At 43.2% G+C, this 20,663-nt stretch overlaps 1 protein-coding gene across 1 annotated transcript in view; it reads right to left on the bottom strand.

Moving 5' to 3' along the window:
• The window catches only part of LOC138245654 (histidine--tRNA ligase, cytoplasmic-like), a 213,916-nt gene that overhangs the window by 138,701 nt on the left and 54,552 nt on the right, over positions 1-20,663 (bottom strand). Inside the window, exons 5-8 of the mRNA XM_069199400.1 lie at positions 20,337-20,462; positions 10,234-10,341; positions 9,770-9,868; positions 7,521-7,614 (exon numbers count right to left, since the gene is read on the bottom strand). Coding sequence (XP_069055501.1) covers positions 7,521-7,614; positions 9,770-9,868; positions 10,234-10,341; positions 20,337-20,462 — 427 coding nt within the window. The remainder of the gene's footprint in view (positions 1-7,520; positions 7,615-9,769; positions 9,869-10,233; positions 10,342-20,336; positions 20,463-20,663) is intronic.

The following is a 20,663-nucleotide window of genomic DNA, read 5'->3' on the forward strand; positions in this document are numbered from 1 at the left end:
CCACCAGTTCCCTCGTGGAACCTCAATATTGTATTAACACGACTCATGGGTCCACCATTTGAACCCATGCACTCTTGTGAGATGCAATACTTAACCTTGAAAGTAGCCTTCCTAATAGCTATCACATCTCTTAGAAGAGTAAGTGAAATTCAAGCATTCACTATACAAGAACCCTTTATACAAATACATAAACATAAAGTGGTTCTCCGTACAAATCCAAAGTTCTTACCAAAAGTTATATCACCATTCCACCTAAACCAAACAGTGGAACTCCCAGTCTTTTTTCCACAACCAGACACAGTAGCCGAAAGAGCCTTACATACGTTAGACATCAAAAGAGCATTTATGTATTACATTGATAGAACAAAACAATTTTGCAAGACAAAACAATTGTTTGTGGCCTTTCAAAAACCGCATGGAGGAAATCCAATATCCAAACAAGGCATTGCCAGAGGGATAGTGAAATGTATTCAGACCTGCTATATTAAAGCAAAAAGAGATCTGCCTATCACGCCAAAGGCGCACTCCACTAGGAAGAAAGGCGCCACAATGGCCTTTCTAGGAAATATACCTATGACAGAAATCTGTAAGGCAGCCACATGGTCTACGCCTCATACATTCACTAAACATTACTGTGTAGATGTGTTAACAACACAACAAGCCACAGTAGGACAGGCTGTATTACGAACATTATTTCAAACAACTTCAACTCCTACAGGCTAAGCCACCGCTTTTGGGGAGATAACTGCTTACTAGTCTATGCACAGCATGTGTATCTGCAGCTACACATGCCATTGAACGGAAAATGTCACTTACCCAGTGTACATCTGTTCGTGGCATGAGACGCTGCAGATTCACATGGCAATGGCTACATGGCTCCCCGGGAGCCTGTAGCCATCATAAGTTGATGAAACTTGTACATTTATAAATTTGTAAATATATAATATTTTTTATACACATTATATACATACATATTCACTCTATTGCATGGGCACTTTTACTACATACACAACTCCTACCTCACCCTCTGTGGGGAAAACAATCTAAAATGGAGTCGACGCCCATGCGCAATGGAGCCGAAAAGGAGGAGTCCCTCGGTCTCGTGACTCGAAAAGACTTCTTCGAAGAAAAACAACTTGTAACACTCTGAGCCCAACACTAGATGGATAATGCACAGCATGTGAATCTGCAGCTTCTCATGCCATCGAACATATATATATATATATATATATATATATATTGAAAATGTCACTTACCCAGTGTACATCTGTTCGTGGCATTAGTCGCCGCAGATTCACATGTTGAGCACAGTCCGCTGCCTGGTGTTGGGCTCGGAGTATTACAAGTTGTTTTTCTTCGAAGAAGTCTTTTTTGGTCACGGGACCGAAGGACTCCTCCCTCTTCGGCTCCATTGCGCATGGGCGTCGACTCCATCTTAGATTGTTTTCCCCGCAGAGGGTGAGGCTGGAGTTGTTTGCTATAAATAGTGCCCATGCAATGGAGTGAATACGTATGTACATAAAAAGTTTATAATAATTATTTACAAATGTACAAATGTTTAAGATTTACTTCTAAACGGCTACAGGCTTCCCGGGGAGGCGGGAGGGCACATGTGAATCTGCAGCGACTAATGCCACGAACAGATGTACACTGGGTAAGTGACATTTTCAGTTCGATGGCATATGTTGCTGCAGATACACATGTTGAGCATAGACTATAAAGCAGTTACCTCCCCTAAAAGCGGTGGTTTAGCCTGTAGGAGTTGAAGTAGTTTGGAATAATGTTCTTAGTACAGCTTGGCCCACTGTAGCTTGTTGTGCATTTAGTACATCTACACAGTAGTGTTTAGTAAATGTATGAGGCGTAGACCAGGTTGCAGCCTTACATATTTCGCTCATAGGAATGTTTCCTAGAAAGGCCATTGTAGCACCTTTCTTTCTGGTTGAGTGTGCCTTTGGTGTAATAGGCAATTCTCTCTTGGCTTTAAGATAGCATGTTTGAATACATCTGACTATCCATCTAGCAATGCCTTGTTTAGAGATTGGATTTCCTATGTGTGGTTTTTGAAAAGCAATGAACAGTTGTTTTGTTTTCCTGATTAACTTTGTTCTGTCAATGTAGTACATTAGTGCTCTTTTGATGTCTAATGTATGTAGTGCCCTTTCAGCCACGGAATCTGGCTGTGGGAAGAACACTGGTAATTCTACTGTTTGATTTAAATGGAATGGTGAGATTACTTTTGGTAGAAATTTTGGATTTGTTCTTAGAACTATTTTATTTTTGTGTATTTGAATAAATGGTTCTTGTATGGTAAATGCCTGTATTTCACTTACTCTTCTGAGGGATGTGATTGCAATGAGAAATGCGACTTTCCACGTTAAATACTGCATTTCACAGGAATGCATGGGTTCAAAAGGTGGACCCATGAGTCTTGTTAAGACTATGTTAAGGTTCCATGAAGGAACTGGTGGTGTTCTTGGTGGTATAATTCTTTTTAGCCCTTCCATGAATGCTTTAATAACTGGTATTCTAAATAGAGACGATGAATGAGTAGTTTGTAGGTAAGCAGATATTGCTGCGAGGTGTATTTTTATAGATGAAAAAGCGAGGGTTGCTTTTTGCAAATGTAGTAAGTATCCCACTATGTCCTTTGTAGAGGCATGCAATGGTTGGATTTGATTGGTATGGCAGTAGCAAACAAATCTTTTCCACTTAGATGCATAGCAGTGTCTAGTGGAAGCTTTTCTAGCTTGTTTTATGACCTCCATACATTCTTGTGTGAGGTCTAAGTGTCCGAATTCTAGGATTTCAGGAGCCAAATTGCTAGATTCAATGATGCTGGGTTTGGATGCCTGATCTGTTGTTTGTGTTGTGTTAACAGATCTGGTCTGTTGGGTAGTTTGACATGCGGTACTAGTGAAAGGTCTAGTAGAGTTGTATACCAAGGTTGTCTTGCCCATGTGGGTGCTATCAGTACGAGTTTGAGTTGGTTTTGACTCAATTTGTTTACTAGATATGGAAGGAGAGGGAGAGGGGGAAAAGCGTATGCAAATATCCCTGACCAACTCATCCATAGAGCATTGCCTTGTGATTCGCGGTGTGGGTACCTGGATGCGAAGTTTTGGCATTTTGCGTTTTCTTTTGTTGCGAACAAATCTATCTGGGGTGTTCCCCAAATTTTAAAGTAATTGTTCAGAACTTGGGGGTGAATTTCCCATTCGTGGACTTGTTGGTGATCTCGCGAAAGGTTGTCTGCTAGTTGGTTTTGGATCCCTGGAATAAATTGTGCTATTAGGCGAATGTGGTTGTGAATCGCCCACTGCCATATTTTTTGTGTTAGGAGACACAATTGTGTTGAGTGTGTTCCTCCTTGTTTGTTTAAATAATACATTGTTGTCATGTTGTCTGTTTTGACAAGAATGTATTTGTGTGTTATTATGGGTTGAAAGGCTTTTAACGCTAGAAATACTGCTAACAGTTCTAGGTAATTTATATGAAATTTTGTTTGGTGTACGTCCCATTGTCCTTGAATGCTGTGGTGATTGAGGTGTGCTCCCCACCCTGTCATGGAAGCATCTGTTGTTATAACGTATTGAGGCACTGGGTCCTGAAATGTCCGCCCTTTGTTTAAATTGTTGCTGTTCCACCATAGAAGCGAGAGGTATGTTTGGCGGTCTACCAACACCAGATCTAGAAGTTGACCCTGTGCTTGTGACCATTGTGATGCTAGGCACTGTTGTAAGGGTCGCATGTGTAGTCTTGCGTTTGGGACAATGGCTATGCATGATGACATCATGCCTAGAAGTTTTAGCACAAATTTTGCTTGTATCTTTTGGTTTGGAAACATAGCACTTATTACCTTGTGGAATGCTTGAACTCTTTGTGGACTTGGAGTGGCAATTCCTTTTGATGTGTTGATGGTTGCCCCTAGATATTGTTGTGTCTGACACGGTTCGAGGTGTGACTTTGTATAGTTGATGGAGAAACCCAGTTTGTGAAGGGTTTGTATGACATATGTGGTGTTGTTTGTGCACTTTCTTACTGTGTTGGTCTTGATTAGCCAATCGTCTAGGTAAGGAAACACATGTATTTGTTGTCTCCTGATATGTGCTGCTACTACTGCTAGACATTTTGTGAATACTCTTGGTGCAGTTGTTATTCCGAATGGCAACACCTTGAATTGGTAATGTATTCCTTTGAATACGAACCTTAGGTACTTTCTGTGAGAAGGATGTATCGGTATATGAAAGTACGCATCTTTTAGGTCTAATGTGGTCATGTAATCTTGCTGTTTGAGCAGTGGAATGATGTCTTGTAGTGTGACCATGTGAAAGTGGTCCGATATGATGTAGGTATTTAGTGTCCTGAGATCTAATATTGGTCTTAATGTTTTGTCTTTTTTTGGAATTAGAAAGTACAGGGAGTAAACTCCTGTGTTTTTTTGTTGTACTGGTACTAATTCTATTGCATCCTTTTGCAGTAGTGCTTGAACTTCTAGTCCTAAAAGTTCTAAATGTTGTAGTGACATTTTGCGTGTTTTTGGAGGGATGTTTGGTGGGGATTTGTGGAATTCTATGCAATAGCCATGTTGGATTATTGCTAGTACCCAATTGTCTGTTGTAATCTGCTGCCAAGATTGGTAGAATTGGCTTAGTCTTCCCCCAACTGGTGTTGAGTGAAGGGGTTGTGTGACTTGAAAGTCACTGTTTAGGTGGAGGTGTTTTTGGAGTTTGGAATTTTCCCCTACTCCTTGGGAATTGACCCCCTCTATATCCCCTGAAACCTCCCCTTTGGAATGAACCCTGATAGGGTGTGGTTCTTGTTTGTTGGCTGGTGGTGTCTGTGGGTTGGCCACGAAACCCCCCTCTAAATGGAGTTTTTCTAAAAGAGCCTCTGCTCTGCGGGGAGTAGAGTGCGCCCATGGCTTTGGCCGTGTCTGTGTCCTTTTTAAGTTTTTCAATGGCTGTGTCCACTTCAAGGCCAAAAAGTTGTTTTTCGTTGAAGGGCATATTAAGGACAGCCTGCTGGATTTCAGGTTTGAACCCTGAAGTGCGGAGCCATGCGTGTCTCCTTATGGTGACAGCAGTGTTGACTGTTCTTGCTGCAGTATCGGCTGCGTCCATTGAAGAGCGGATTTGATTGTTCGAGATCGTTTGTCCCTCTTCAACTATTTGCTGCGCCCTTTTTTGGTATTCCTGGGGAAGATGGTCTATGAGAAGTTGCATCTCATCCCAGTGTGCGCGGTCATATCGGGCTAGCAGCGCTTGAGAATTTGCGATGCGCCATTGGTTGGCTGCCTGTGATGCGACTCTTTTTCCTGCCGCATCAAATTTTCGGCTTTCTTTGTCCGGAGGTGGGGCGTCGCCAGATGTATGGGAATTTGCTCTTTTGCGAGCTGCCCCTACTACTACGGAGTCAGGTGGTAACTGCGAAGTAATAAACACTGGGTCTGTGGGTGGTGGTTTATATTTCTTATCCACCCTTGGGGTGATGGCTCTTGATTTTACGGGCTCTTCAAAAATTTGTTTTGCGTGCCGTAACATTCCTGGTAGCATTGGGAGACATTGATATTGGCTATGTGTAGCCGAGAGGGTGTTAAATAAAAAATCATCCTCTATAGGATCGGAATGCAGTTGGACATTGTGGAATTCTGCTGCCCTAGCCACCAGTTGCGAGTATGAGGTACTGTCCTCTGGCGGTGACGGCTTTGTGGGGTATGAATCGGGATCATTGTCCGGCACTGGGGTGTCGTATAAGTCCCAAGCGTCTTGATCCTGATTATCTTGACTTATAGTAGTTTGCGCTGGTGAGTGCATTTGTGGCGGAGTTTGTGCCGGCGATGCCTGTTGTGGTGGAGAGGGCGGAGGCGTGACTTTTTTAACCACTTTGGCTTGTGGTTGTGCGTCATCCTTGAGAAATCCGATCCTTCTTTTTCTCATTATTGGGGGAAGGGTTGATATCTTCCCTGTGTCTTGTTGGATGTACAGTCTCTTTTGTGTGTAGTCTGATTCTACACTTTGGAGCTCTTGTCCAAATCTGTGCATCTGGCCACTTATTCCTTGTTCCTCTATGTAGGAAGGAGGTGTGGAACTTTTCGGCGCCGAGAGAGAATCTTTTTTCGGCTTCGGTACCGACTGAATTTTTGTGGCTCGGTGCCGATGTTTTTCGGTGTCGGCATCTTGTTTTTGCTTCTCGGAGCCGCTATCTCGGCTCCGAGGTTGCTCCATGGCGGTCCCTCGACCGGAGTCGGGTGTCTTCGCTATGGGCGTGCCCTTTTTCGCCGCCTTCGACGGGTCGCCGGTTTTATGGGTCGAGCCATGGCCTGTTGGCAGTGGCGTCCCCTGGGCTTTTGTTTTTTCGATGGTCTTTATTTTCGACGTCTTACTCACTGTTTGTTGTTGTTGTTCGACGGCGGAGTCTCCGGATTCTGAGTCCGGAACCGAGAATGTTTCCTCTTCGTCGTCGAAACGTTGTTTTGTCGGCGTGGACGCCATTTGTAGACGCCTGGCTCTTCGGTCCCGGAGTGTTTTTCTGGACCGGAAGGCTCGACAGGCCTCACAGGTATCCTCCTTGTGCTCGGGGGACAAGCACAAGTTACAGACCAAGTGCTGATCTGTATAAGGATACTTACTGTGACATTTTGGGCAGAAACGGAACGGGGTCCGTTCCATCGGCTTCACACGCGGTCGGGTCGACCAGGCCCCGATGGGGGAATCGAAGCTACCCCAAAGTCTTCCGATGATCGGTGTCGATGTACCTAACTATCCCGATACCGAACGGAACAATACCGACGCTTTCTTCCGAGATTCTGACTAACTTTCCGAACCGAAATACGGAGCGAAAAGGAACACGTCCGAACCCGACAGCGGAAAAAAACAATCTAAGATGGAGTCGACGCCCATGCGCAATGGAGCCGAAGAGGGAGGAGTCCTTCGGTCCCGTGACCAAAAAAGACTTCTTCGAAGAAAAACAACTTGTAATACTCCGAGCCCAACACCAGGCAGCGGACTGTGCTCAACATGTGTATCTGCAGCAACATATGCCATCGAACATATATATATATATACACACATACATATACATATATATATATATACTCTGCTTTGTTCAAGCCCTATCGAGGAATCCATTCCAAAAGCACTTGCCTGCTGATACTCCACGATCAGCTTCCAAAATGCGACATAAATAACACCACTTTCTGTCTAAATAAGAATGGTGGGAGAAATTTCAGGGTTGAGGGCACACACTGATGGACCCACTACCAGAATATTACACTCTTGTGACTCCTCACAAATTTGATGAAAAACATAATTCAGCCCTTTTCTGAGATGAAGCACCAAGATAGCGTGTCCTTCTTTCACCCTAATTTGATTGCATTAGTTGAGGTAGTACCACAAAACTTGTAAAATAAGAAAATAAAAGAGAGAAGATTGGGGTGGAAAACCAATAGTATTGTTCAATTGACAGCCACAACCAAGCCACAAGGACTACTAAAACACAGCTGCAAACAATTGTCTCACCATTCATTTGAACGTATTCTCCGATCCGGTCAGCAACCTCAGAAGGGAGCCCTTTTTCCCCTACCATTTCATTCTTTACATCCTGCCATGGAGTCTAAAAAATGAGACAACAGCATTAGTGAGAAACACAATCTGATAATATCTAGAACCATGGGTACAAACATAATACATATTTTATACTTTATCATCTGAGGAATGGTTTTAAGCAAATATACTATTCAAGTACCGCCACGTGTCCTCCCACCCCAAACCACTTGACTGCACAACAGTGAAAAATATCCAGGTTTCAAATAAACCTGTGTAAATTAATACTTCCCTTCAAATCACAGTTCTGTGACATGGCTCTCTATTGAAGATCCCCATGCTTTCACAGACAGGAGAATGATAATGGAACACTACTAGTTTTATCCTTTAGACATTGGTGGGTCTGATATTTGTTTCTTTATCGTGGAATAGTAAAATATTTACAAAAATGATTCACATACATGCCATTCAATTAAAGGAGACACATTTCCTCGTCAAATACTCTTCTAGTTTTACTCAGGAACAACAAAGACATTTAAGTAAATAGTTTCCACAGAAATATTTTAAAGGGTCGTACACTAAAGACTCAGGGTAAAGAATCAAAGCTCCTACAGGCACTAAAAATTTACATCACTTTGACACTAATTATCATCAGTCCGCTTTTAGATGTTCAGAAAAGAGAAGAGACTGCCCAGTGTAAATAAGCAAATGGTATAAGAGCACAAAATGGACATTATTTGAAAATAGATACGAGATTTAGACAAGCAAAGGAGTAAAAGTACACAGCAATCTCGCAGTGGCCTTAAAAGGCAAAACTAACTTTTTAAAGTTGTTTATGAGTTAGGAAACCCAAACATGTAAGAGAAAATAAACAATTATAGTCTTCCCATCATGACAAAAGCCTTCTGTGTTTCAACATCATTGCCAGAGAATCCAGAAATTCTAATACCATGACTATCAAAGAAAGAACACCCCTGAAGACAAATGCCAAGCCTGAAAGCCAAGAAAAGACACAATAAAATCTACAGGTTCCTTTACCATTACCAGTTCAAAAGAGTAAAACCATATTGCCCCTCCCCCCAGAACAGTTACAAATGTACTATTTTAAAAAGACATCCTTTCCAGGCCCGAATTCCATCTTCTAACCGATTCCATGTATTCTGAATTTAAAGTAATGTAAAGAGCAAGTGAGAGAGAATGTGTAAAATGACAGTGTAAAATATGGTCCAATATTGCCATGATGCATTCTGGTAACATGATAAACCACAAGGCCAAAAAGCCTGTGAAGTATGAGTTTTTATACCACTTCATTTTGTGTGTTAAAGCACCACATACAATATATTTATGCGTAGATAACCTATGAAATACATCTTTAATCTCTACACTATCACATGAAAACTCTCACATCGCTGCACGGTGAACAACATGGGTGTCACTATGAAAAAATTCAAAGTCTGTGGAGTCGTGCAAGTGTCATGGCTAGCTAAAGCAGAATGGGACAAACACAGTCATACATTTCTTGTTCCATGACTGATTATTATGGATCAGAAGCATTGTCCAAATTCCGAAGACAACCCATTCCCTTAATTCTGTTAATTTGTTAACAAACATATGTGTAAAATGCTATTCCTTACTAAACTTGGCTCCTTAGTTTGAAGCTGTATCTCAATCCTACTCCTTGCAAATGGGGAGAAATAGAAATTATAGAAATGGAGTAATTCTAAAGAGGGCTAAGAAAATGTTGGCATTACTTCCAGCTCACAGCAAAACATACATCAGACTGTTAGGGCACAAAGAGTGACAATTAAGCAGCTAACTCCAAAGTAAAACTAGGTCCCAAGCTAGATGGAGTTTTAAAGCATAAATATCAAAGCAGCTAATAAGATATATGTCATTTGGGCTGATAAATGGATGGGCTCAGTGTACATACCATGTAGAAATAAATATAAATCAGTGAACTGCATATTCTGAATTTATATTGACTGACTCAGGAGTGATTTTCCAACAGAAGAGTGGTGGCATAATAAAAAAGACTAAAGTGGTATTGGTTCTAACAGGAGGCTGCAGGATAGGTTCAATTAACACGTTTGCAGGAAAACCAGAAATGAATCATAAAATGTTACTTTCCAAACTCTCAATTATTACTGTGCACTCTTAAGCACACGTTGGTTAAGTCACACCCCAAACACTAAATTAAAAAATATATATATATATAAACGTGCTACCTTGTCCAGTTTGTCAACAGATGAGCATATCGTTCGAAATTTGTTGTCTGGAACGCCACAAACTGCAAACATTCCATCCAGTATACGCCTGTCATTCACCTACAAAAGAAATGTCTCCTGAGGCATATTAAAGTCTTACAACACAGTTTCCCATATAGGGGAATTATATGAGGATTACAATTTTGCAAAAGTTGTCACGCTTGTGGTCTTGTCACAACTACATGTGCTGGCCAAATGTTATAAAAAAAGTTACCAAGTGGCGGAGGTAAAGTTGGACAACTGTGTTTAGTTCGAGGGACAAGACCCAATAGATATGTATCTCATACTATCACTTCCAGATGTTCAACAGTGGCAACACTCAAGTCCAACTATTTCTCTCCCGAATGTCCCAAAGAAAAGAAATTTGTACACTTTCCAATGCACTCAGAATAAAAGGCTTTAGGGGTGTATACAGAGGGACCTACCTTAATCAGAAAGTCTCCCAGCTGCAGCTCACTCAGGATCTCGTGCACAATCTTCAGACACTCTGCATCTGGGATCATAGCATCATATTGGCCGGCAATGTCAAAATCCTGAAACACATTCAGAATATCAAAATCATTTCTTAGCAAAAAAATAAGCATAAGAGTCAGCAAATGCAGAACATACAGGGCCAACGCACAAGCCTCCGTTGTGGCAAAGGATGTAGTGAAGTGTAGTAGATGTAGGGTAATGTAAATTTATCTGTACAGAGCAGTGCTATCAAGAAGGTGCCCTGGCGCTGAAGGATTAAGCAGATTTCGGAAAACCAAGCAAGTCAAGGGGATTAAGTGGAAAACTACCATGTTTGCGGAAAGAGGGGGACTGGTTAAATGCCAAAGATGAGCCAGAGGAGAGTCCCAGTTTTTGGTTGTTAATGCTGAGAAAACACAGCCTCCTGCCTGAGAGAGGCGAAACCTTGGAATTTTTACAAGGCATGCAACACAGCAGAAAGAGGTGGTCAAGTAGAACAATTATAATAAAATGTCTGCTGATATTTTGAGCCATACTTGTGGAATCGATAAAAAACATACACATATCTTTAAAAGTGACTTTTTGGTGATGGGCAACTATTGCAGTTTTCTCAAAGAAAAACGAGGCAGAAGAACGCTTAGAAAGCAGCAGTCTTTGCTCACCCCTTCCCAGGACAGCAATTATGAGCTAAAAAATATAAATGGCAAACAGCAGCTCCATTATTTAACTTATACTCTACTTATTTCTACTGAAGAGTCATAGTTACCCTTTTTCAGCAAAGACAAGCAGAACAGAAGCACAAAATGTTTTGTACCGAATTTAACTTGACAACTGAAGCACACCGTCAGAAAGCATAGAAGACTATAGACTGTTAAGATAAACAACAAATGTGTTAACGTACACTACTGCTTGTCAGAAGTATTTTCTGTACCAACGACAAATGCTGTGTTCAGAGGGATGCGCAGACACGTGTAAATAATGGTCAAAGAAAGTGTTTTAACAGCTTATTAAAAACTTCCTTTATTAATCTGTACTTAACCCCTTCAGTAAAAGATTATAGCAGCAGTAAGTGTACGATATGGCTTCCAACAATGAAGTTCAAAACATATGCTAATGCCTTCTCTCTAGTGAAAACAGTAAGAACAAGTGAGAAGAAAACCTTGAACACTGAACTGCTGATTTATCATGAAAAATACATAGCATTGGCAAAGCCAAGAGTTCTCACTTTTGGGACCTATTCACTTTACCAATGTTTTCTGGAGATGTTCTACACAACATCAGTGCAAAAAAGTGTCATGGAGGAGCCGCTGTCCCTCGTGATTTGAAAGACTTCTGTGAAGAAAAAAAAGTTGCACATGCCCACCCCAAATCTAGATGGCAGGAGCATACAGAGCATGTGTATCTATAACTACACATATCATACAAGAGTTCCTAAAATAGTGCAGTGGAAGGACAAAGGTCACCCCATCAAAAACATGGTAAAAAAAACTACAGGCCAGGGGAGGAGCAGACACAAGAAGAGAAATGAAGCAATTCAATAAGAAGCAAGGAATTAATAGTGATTATAAAGTTAACCCGTCAATATAATGGGCAATCTCTAAACCCACTGCAGCTGTTTGGGGTATTCCATAAGAGGTATTTTGCGAAAGGAGGCCTAAGCGCAGGAGAATGTAAAGAAGGGAAGGAAAGCAGCAGATAACCACTTGCATTAATGAAGAGTGTTATGACATGTACTATGCCATTTCAGCAAGAAGCTCTGCATAACAGGCTATACAAATTGTACAAACGAACAGACAACAACGAGGAGTACTAAACACTGTTGTGTCCAATCCACACCTAGTGATGACCTTTTTGCTGCATCTATCCCATCCTTGGGAGAGGACGGTCCAGGCCTCCTCTGGGACCTGTGGCAGCACTTCCGCAACCGTATTGCACAGCCTGTGGGAATAATGGCCCAAAAGGCACGCAGTGTTCACCGGCCCCAATGCTAGACTGGTGAAAGAAAACATTATCTCTCCCACAGTACAAGCCTTTTTTTCCCTGGGCCGACAGGGAACGCGCTGTGGGAAGTTGAGGTCTGGACTGCCAAGTTCTCAGGGGTGGAAAGTTAGGTGAGGAAACTTGGGTCACCTGGGGTAGGGTGATGGTGGTGGGCAATTGTCCTGTTCACTGTGCTGGGCTTGGACCAGGTTCCCAGCAAGACATCAGTCAGTGATTCATTGACGGGGAGCAAGGGCTCTGATAAGGAAGCTCCAGGCTGAAGCACTTCTGTCAAGAGGTTAGTCTTGACCACCACAGAGGGGAGTTCATTGTCGAGGACCTCTGCTGCCCTCGTTGCCACCACTGCATATGATGCTCCCTCCTCTTAGCCACAATAGGGAGAGAAAGCAAATCAGTATCTGGAGATGAGTCCAGTCCACTGGCATCACCCAGTTCCTTACACCAGTCCAAAGATGTTTCAAACTGGTTTTCTAAAGTGTCCAGTGACCTCTCCTACTCCTACCTTATGGCTGGCTGCTTGGGAAAATGCTAAAGTGACAACCTAGGACCAATAGGCCCTGCTGGCGTTGGAGTCGGCATCGATCTGTGCCGTTCCGACTCAGAGTCGCAGGGGATGAGAATAGGGCTGGAGCTGCTAGGACCATCAGCATTGGGGCTGGTGCTGGAGAAGATCGCGTTGACACGACCAGGACTGGTCCAGTTCCATGTTCGGATCCACAAGAACCCTTCGAAGCCGAGGCCAGAGCTGTTGTCGCTGAACATGATGGGGCCCCCTCCAACTCCCAGGGGGCCTGGAGGCACTCTGAAGGGGTCGGCCCGCTCAAAAACGAGCGCATGGCCTCATAAAACTCTGAGTTGAGCAGTGGTCGCTCCGGCTTCTGGAAATGTGGGGGGCTGCAAGTCGGACCTGGCAACAGGTCCATGGAGCCTTGCCTGGAACACCAATGTTCTGAAGTCGTCGCATCAGCTGACAGATGAGAAGTTGAAGCATGCTTCAACTTCTTGTGCTTCTTATGCCTCTTCCCTTCATGTCCCGATAACTTAGAGTGGGTATAATAGGACTTGGAGCTCCGGGAGCAGTCCCACGACTTTCTCCTCGATCTGGACTGAGACCTCCAAAGAGTCACGCTAAACGGCACTGACTGCCGGTCCACAAGCAGCTTTAGGGACCGCTTCCTGAAAGCCTTTGGCACTATCACCCAGCAGTCCGAGCAAGACATGAAGTCATGGTCGCGCTCGAGACAAACAGACCAAATGGGTGTCTGTAATCAACATGGTGTGGTGACAGGCGCCACACGGTTTAAAACCTGCTTTCCTGGAAGACATCCTTGGCACACGTAGAAAAAATAGTCAACAAAACGTTGAAAAAACCTGTCAAAAAGCGACAGTGTAGCTCTTTCTCAGAATCAGCACTAACTGGCGTGGAAAGAAAAGAACTGATGTCAGCGCACTGAGGTGGCTATATATAGGTGACCGCGACATCACTTTTGGCGCCAGCGACGCCACGTGATGCTGAATGAAGAAACTTGATGGCGTGCAAGGGTATTCCTCGTGCAAATGTCTTCCAGATAGAGTCTGACGCCTGGAAAATTCAAAGAGAAGGAATCTGCAACTAGATGTCTCTATCCGATAGAACAGTTTACATTTAAGTGCTGTGCCTCTTTGTTTAAATGTCCTTAAAATTCAAAGTAGGTGACCTATACCATGAACTATGCCATTTGCCCCATGCAAAGATTGAACCTTGGGGGCTTATTTGAAGATGGAGATATTACCACAACTTGACCTTCAGGGTGGAGATATTCCAGGACACCGGAAGAAGTTAAGTATGGATAAGGGACCAGATGGTTTGGGTAGAGAGAGTTTGAACAGTAATCCATTATTAGCATAATGAGAAGTACAACCAATGCCAGGTGTGAGAAGGACACTGTGAACTGAGTTTTTTTTTAGACCATGTTGGCAGTTTGTGTACGAAATCTGCCTTTTCTACACAGTCACTCTAAATTTTCACCATTTTCTGAGCCCTATTTTTGCTGGCATTAGGGCTGGTATAAGGACTCTGTGCACTGCAACACTGCAGGTGATTTAGCCCAAAAATGGTACTGTCAAACTGGTTTGACACAACTGGTCTATTTCAATTTCTGTAAGATCAAGCAGATGGCACAGAAAAAGCACCAGTGACATGGAGGTTAAATATTATCTGTGGGTATTTACATCACTCACATGGGAAAAATATTTGGCTGCCAAGAGCTCCACTATGCTCTGGATGAATTGAAGTTTAAAAGCACTGATACAACACAAGGAAAGGAGAAGTGCCTTAACCATGTAGGAAAAACTGTTTATGTATTTAAGTAAGTGTCCCCCACCCCCCAAACTGTCGCTTGTAAGCCCTCACAGTTAGGTGATTAATAAATAAAACAAGGATTGGCAAAGCCAACAGTTCTAGCCCAGGGCGTGTATTTATGGGCCTTCATGAAAATATATAGCTCTTTTTCAGCCATGCTAATGGTTTCTGCTTCAAACCGCATTTGAGTGCATGCAGCAGTTCCTTTCCCTACGTAATAGAAGCCTTTGTGTGCCAAGGCCTGTGCTTTCATGCAAAACGTTGAATACAGTTAATAAAACAAAAACAATCTTTTAAGTCTGCTCTTTAGTCATATGCAGGCAACATATTCTTGTTATTGTGCTCTTACAGACAAGCTGGCAGGGGTTGGGTGAAACAAGAGCTTGTGGGTAGTTGCTGGGGGGTATTTGGGAGTGCAAGCTGCACAAGAGGGAAAGGGCCAAAAAAAACACAGGTACTCTCAATGAGTGCTCAATTAACAAGAAAAAAGTAGTTCCCAGAATGTGAGCAGTGGAAGGATATGAGTAATCAAATCACAAGAATGGTAAAGACAGAGGAGGAAGGAAAGCCATCAAATAAAAATCATGCAAATGTGAGTGGTAAGAAAGCCAACCAATGGTAAGCAACTAACTTCAGGAGGGGGACTACATATCCCAGACTGCTCTTTGGCCCCAGGAGGAGAACAATTCTGAAAAGTCGGGCTGTAATGATGTGCTTGATCGCATCGATAACCTCTTGGCGGATTGCAGGGAAATATTAGTTCCATCATCTGACGCAGATCAACCAAAGAGTCCCAAACTGCACTTAGTATCCCAACCGCTGATTAACAAGTAAGAAAGTAAATCCAACATGTTTAATAAAACGAGGGTATGGATGAGGAGCAAGACCAACATAGTGCCCCAAAAGTCTTTAGATTTACTTCCCAGTTCTGGCTCCATTCATGACACAGGGACAGTTCCAACCCCCCCTTCCTCTCCCATCCCCTGTACTAATTGCTTCTCACCATTAACATGTATCTTAGACCCATCTCGACTCAGGACTCCGCAGTTTTTTCTGCATAAGCTGGGGTAGGCAGCCTATCAAACAACCATGACACCTTGGCTGGTTGTATTCAAACACTTCAGAAATAGCAGCCCTCAAGTGCATGACTGGCGATCTTGTGGTCACTGTGGGGTGTCTTATGGAAGAGAGGGGGAGAATATCTAGGGAAGGCGTCACTATTTCAGTCTCAACTAACACTCCTGCTGTGGTACTGACTGTCCCTATTATGCCCCCACTTGTAAAACATCTTGGGTGTTACACAGGTTTGCCATATGAGGACATTACTCCCAAGACACCTGTCGGAGCTTGCACCATGGATTGACGAGCACCTGCTGGTGTGTTAAGTGAACTTGCTCCAAACTATTTACAGAGCAAAGGTCCGAACTTTCTACTTCATACGCAAGGGGAGGATCAACATTTCTGTACAACACACGTTGCCAAAACCACCACCCCTTCTCCCCTAAATTTATTTTATGATCAATGTACCTAAACTTTACTCCTGGGGTCGGGGGAGGCTGGAAGGGGAAGACTCCTAGATTAACAAGGTCATCCACTGGATTCATTATAGTAGAGGATGTCTCTCAGTAATTAGAAAAGATATTCTCAGGGCCAGATGGCATAGGTCCCCGAGCTCTCCGTCCGTTTGTATCAAACTTCTTTTACAGAACGGGCAGATAGCTTATGATTTAGTGGCCCATGACCAAAGAACCAATCTTCCGGATGGGTCTACTATACAGTTCAAACTTGACCTACCCCTACCTTCTTGTGTGCCACTCCCTCGCGCTGTCCTTGATGGTCTGTTCTAAGTTAGACTGACGCCTAGAGGCCGAGGCACAGGCCTCTTATGATAGTCCCAATAGCTGTGCAAGTCCTGATAGCCGTTTCCGTGCTCCTAGTTACTCAGTGGCTACGGCCGGTCTGAGAGGAAAGAAGGTCCCTTTTGTATCACTCAAGGCTGTTTCACTAGCCACTAAGGATGCCTGTAGATTATCTGCAGGCTCCTTAGTTTCCCAGCAAATTCTCCTTCCTCGCCTAATACTGTGACTACCTGTCGGAAAGTAAACATCGTCTCCTGGAGTGTGGCAGGCCTTAAATCTAAACTTCTATTACCTCAGTGGAATACCCTCATTGACCTATACGACATATGCATCTTCAAGGAAACCTGGCTAGTTGAACCTGCTTACAAACCTGGCTATGCAACCTCTGATCTTCCCGCTATTTTTAATAAGGTGGGTCGCCAATCGGGGGGCTCTTAATATGGGTGAAAACTGCACTACAGTGCGTAGTGAAATGGCTACCTACCGACAGCCCTGACATTCTTGGTATCAGCCTCAAGGGACCCGTGGCCACTATCACTGACATATTTAACGTCTATGCCGGGTGGACAAGGGGTCCCAAATACTCTGCCACTTTGCAGTCTCTTGAGACCTTGCTGGGTGAGAGTCCTTCCAACTATGCTCTTATTGTAGCAGGGGATTTTAATGTCCCATTCGAACTCCTTGGTTTGGACAACATGGACGATATCCTAGAAGAAAATAATCTATGGCATATACCCAGGCTTGAGCTCCCCCCCATTAAGAAGTGGTACCAGGCTGCTCTGCAGTTAAACGCCTGGACTCTCGGCCTAGGCCTGAGGGCAGTCAACCGAAGAACAAAATCCAATAGGCCTGCTGCCTATACATTTATTGGTTCACAGGGGAAGAGTTGCATCGATTACATTTTGATGGACCTCAGACATTGGCATTTAGTAGATAGTATGGTAGTCCGGAACCAAATAGACAGTGACCATAACCCAACTTTGTCTTGGCCTAGAGCCCCCATAGGGCCGGGTGCACAATGCGCCAACCACCGCTCAAGTAACTAAGGTGGTCCAACCGACAAATAACAGACGCGATTAAGATGGAGCAAAGTCATCCTTCAAGACGATATCCTCACCACCATCAGCCAAGATCTGACACATTGCGTAGCATTGATATCTACGATGGAAGAGGAAGTGGGGAAACTGCTCCTCCATACTAGATGTACATACTGGGTGTTTTTAAAGCTCCCCCTGCAGCTGAGTCCTAGCCACTGGGATGGTCTGTTTAACCTGGGAGACATTCGCGATGCAATCAACAATATAGTAGGTTTGAAAGCTGCTGGCCCTGATGGTATCCTGGTGATCTTTTTCTCCACAATATTGACAAACGGGCTGAGTATATCCTCCTTTTATCCAATGCAATTGCTAGGGGAGCTTCTATTCCTGAGTCATGGAGGTGTGCTGAGGTAATACCCATTTATAAGAAAAGTGATAGGTCCCTACCCAGCAATTATAGATCTAGAAGCCTCACAGATACAATTTAAAAGGGATTCTGTCATGCCCTATTATCTAAAATCCACGACTGGGTCACTAATAACAACATCTTGTCACCATTCCAGGCTGGCTTCATGTCCAAAACTAGCAGCACAGACCAAGTGTTTCGGTTTTTGCTTTTGTATTGGAAGGTTGTAGTGATTGGGAGGAGAGAGGGAGAGAGTCTCTATGTAGCCTTCATAGACCTCAAATCTGCCTTCGACCTAGTCCCCAGAGGTCAATTCTGGGTGGCTCTTAACGAGATGGGAATGCCTCCGGAATTCTTGGCTATAATCATTCGACTACATGAAGCTAACTTTGCAAGAATACAATGGGGAAAGCAAGGTGACCTCACTGATCTAATCAGGGTAGCCAGAGGCGTCCAGCAGGGTTGTGTAATAGCTCCAATTTTTTTTCCCTTATATCTGAACCATGTTGTTCAGCACCTCATCTCACAGCCCTCTGACGTACCAGCCCGAGGCAAGGAAAACATTGTTTTCTGTTTGCTTATGACACCTTGATAGAATCTAAAACCTTGACGGGTCTCCAATTTTTTCTGAATCGATTTGATGACTTTTGTTCTCAGAGAGGTTTAGAAATAAATACTTCCAAAACCAAGTTTATGGTTAAGAACCTGCACAGATCGTACAGGGGGAACCTTTCCCTAGGCGGGTCTAAACTAGACTGAGTCAACACCTTTGAATATCTGGGGATTAAATTATTGGGCTCAATGTCCTGGAAAACCCATATTAATTCTACATCATTAAAATTTAGCCAGCTGGTGGGAGCTCCTTTCAGGGAGCACCATGCATCCACTACTCGACCAATAGCTGCAGCTTTACAGATCTATAATATAAAGCCGGTTAGCACAGCACTCTATGGGGCAGAACTCCAGGGCTTCAAGGATGTAAAGGAGCTCACCCGCATAGAAAATGTGTTCATAAGAAAGCTTACCTCCCTGCCCGATTACTCAGCTCCTTCCTTTGCATTTGGATCTGGCTTGTAAACCAGTAGCCACCATAGTTGGCCTTAAACCGCTGCTGTTTTGGACTTCTCCAATCATGGCTACTCCCGAAATGTCCTCCTATGCCACTGCTTTCAAGGAAGTCTGTTAGCTGGATACCTCCAAAAAGATTAAGTGGATCAATTTAGTTAAATCACCTTTGATCGCAACTGGGATGGGAGACTTATGGAATTGCTCATCCACAGGGCTCCTACCAACCAAAGAAAGAGTGAAGTCCTGCTACTGGGAGTGGGTAGCTCAGACCATAGCTCCCACATCCCCTGTAGGATGACTAACTAGTGAGTTTCTGGCTTTTAAGTCTACCTGGCTGTTGGAGCCCTACCTGAATGGTATTCTAGACCCAAATGACAGGAAGCTCTATATGCAATTTAGATTGGGCTCCCTTCGTCTTCAAACTTTTACCAATAGATGGCGGAATAAGGCCTCCATTAACTCGTTATGTCCCTGCTGCAATTTGTTTCAGGAGTCTATTGTCCATGTTCTCTCTGCATGTCCATTTCACACTTCCCCACGTAGGAAATGGCTTGTTCAAATCTGCAAAAGGGTGGGGACTCAAGATCATGCTGCAGCTATGAGGATCTTAAAATCAGACCCTAGCCTGCCCATTACTATTGCAGATGCTAAATTCCTCGGAGGTATGTGGCGCATTAGAAGGAAGCTGGCCAAGACAGCTTAGCTACAATTTCCCCATGTAGTTGCACTAGCTCTTTCTAGCTTTTATACTGTCATTTGGAATTGCACTTTGATTGTATTGTCTTCTGCTTTTATTGGTTTTAATCCAATATTTTATGAATTTAATATTTAATGTGGTGTTATGTGACTTTTATGGCACTGGATGCCGAAATAAGGTATTAATGGAGTGGTAGGCAGCAGGCTTACTCTGACCCCACTGTGAGTTTGGTATGGACCACAAGAGGTCTTTTTACACCAAACAGTTAAATAGTGTCTGTAGACTAGACCTAATCAGAGCCTCTCTGACTCTAATGATTTACTGCCAGAGATTACCTGACCAAGTAAAGAAAATTATTTAAGTTTCTGTATGTATGAAATATTCGATGCTGTCAGAGAAGAAAATATGATTTACAATATAGGTAACATATTATGCACAAGGCAGAAACAGTGCCTTGATCCCAGATGTGAAAGAAGTTTAGATCTGTGACCTGCATCTCCTATACAACATAGCATCAGCTCTGTGCTCAAGAAGGTGTTCACAGTATCACTGCAATCTATTACAAAAAGAATCTTCTGGAGAAGCAGAGAAATTGCCAGAAATTATATTTAGATTATTCTGCTGGCTAAAATGACTACCTCAGACACATGAGAAGCTTATACTTACACACTGGTAGAACTCCCTATAGCGGCCCTTTGTCATGGCAGGGTTATCTCTCCGGTACACTTTGGCAATGTGGTAACGTTTGATATTGGTGATTTTATTCATTGCTAGGTATCGTGCAAAGGGTACCTGAGTGGAGAAATGTTAAGGGAGAAATAACACCTGAAAAAGGTGTGGGAAAAGACAAACACAAAGTTGGGGAAAGGATTTTTAACCACAGCATATTGGAATCTCACCTCCACTCATTTTTCAGACAAAGAGTAAGCAACCTAAAAAAGATCCCCAAAAGACAAAAAGTAGAATGAATACTTGACAAAGGGTAAATTGTCA

This window comes from Pleurodeles waltl, chromosome 7, assembly GCF_031143425.1.
Source record: "Pleurodeles waltl isolate 20211129_DDA chromosome 7, aPleWal1.hap1.20221129, whole genome shotgun sequence".
NCBI classification, from domain to species: Eukaryota; Metazoa; Chordata; class Amphibia; order Caudata; family Salamandridae; genus Pleurodeles; species Pleurodeles waltl.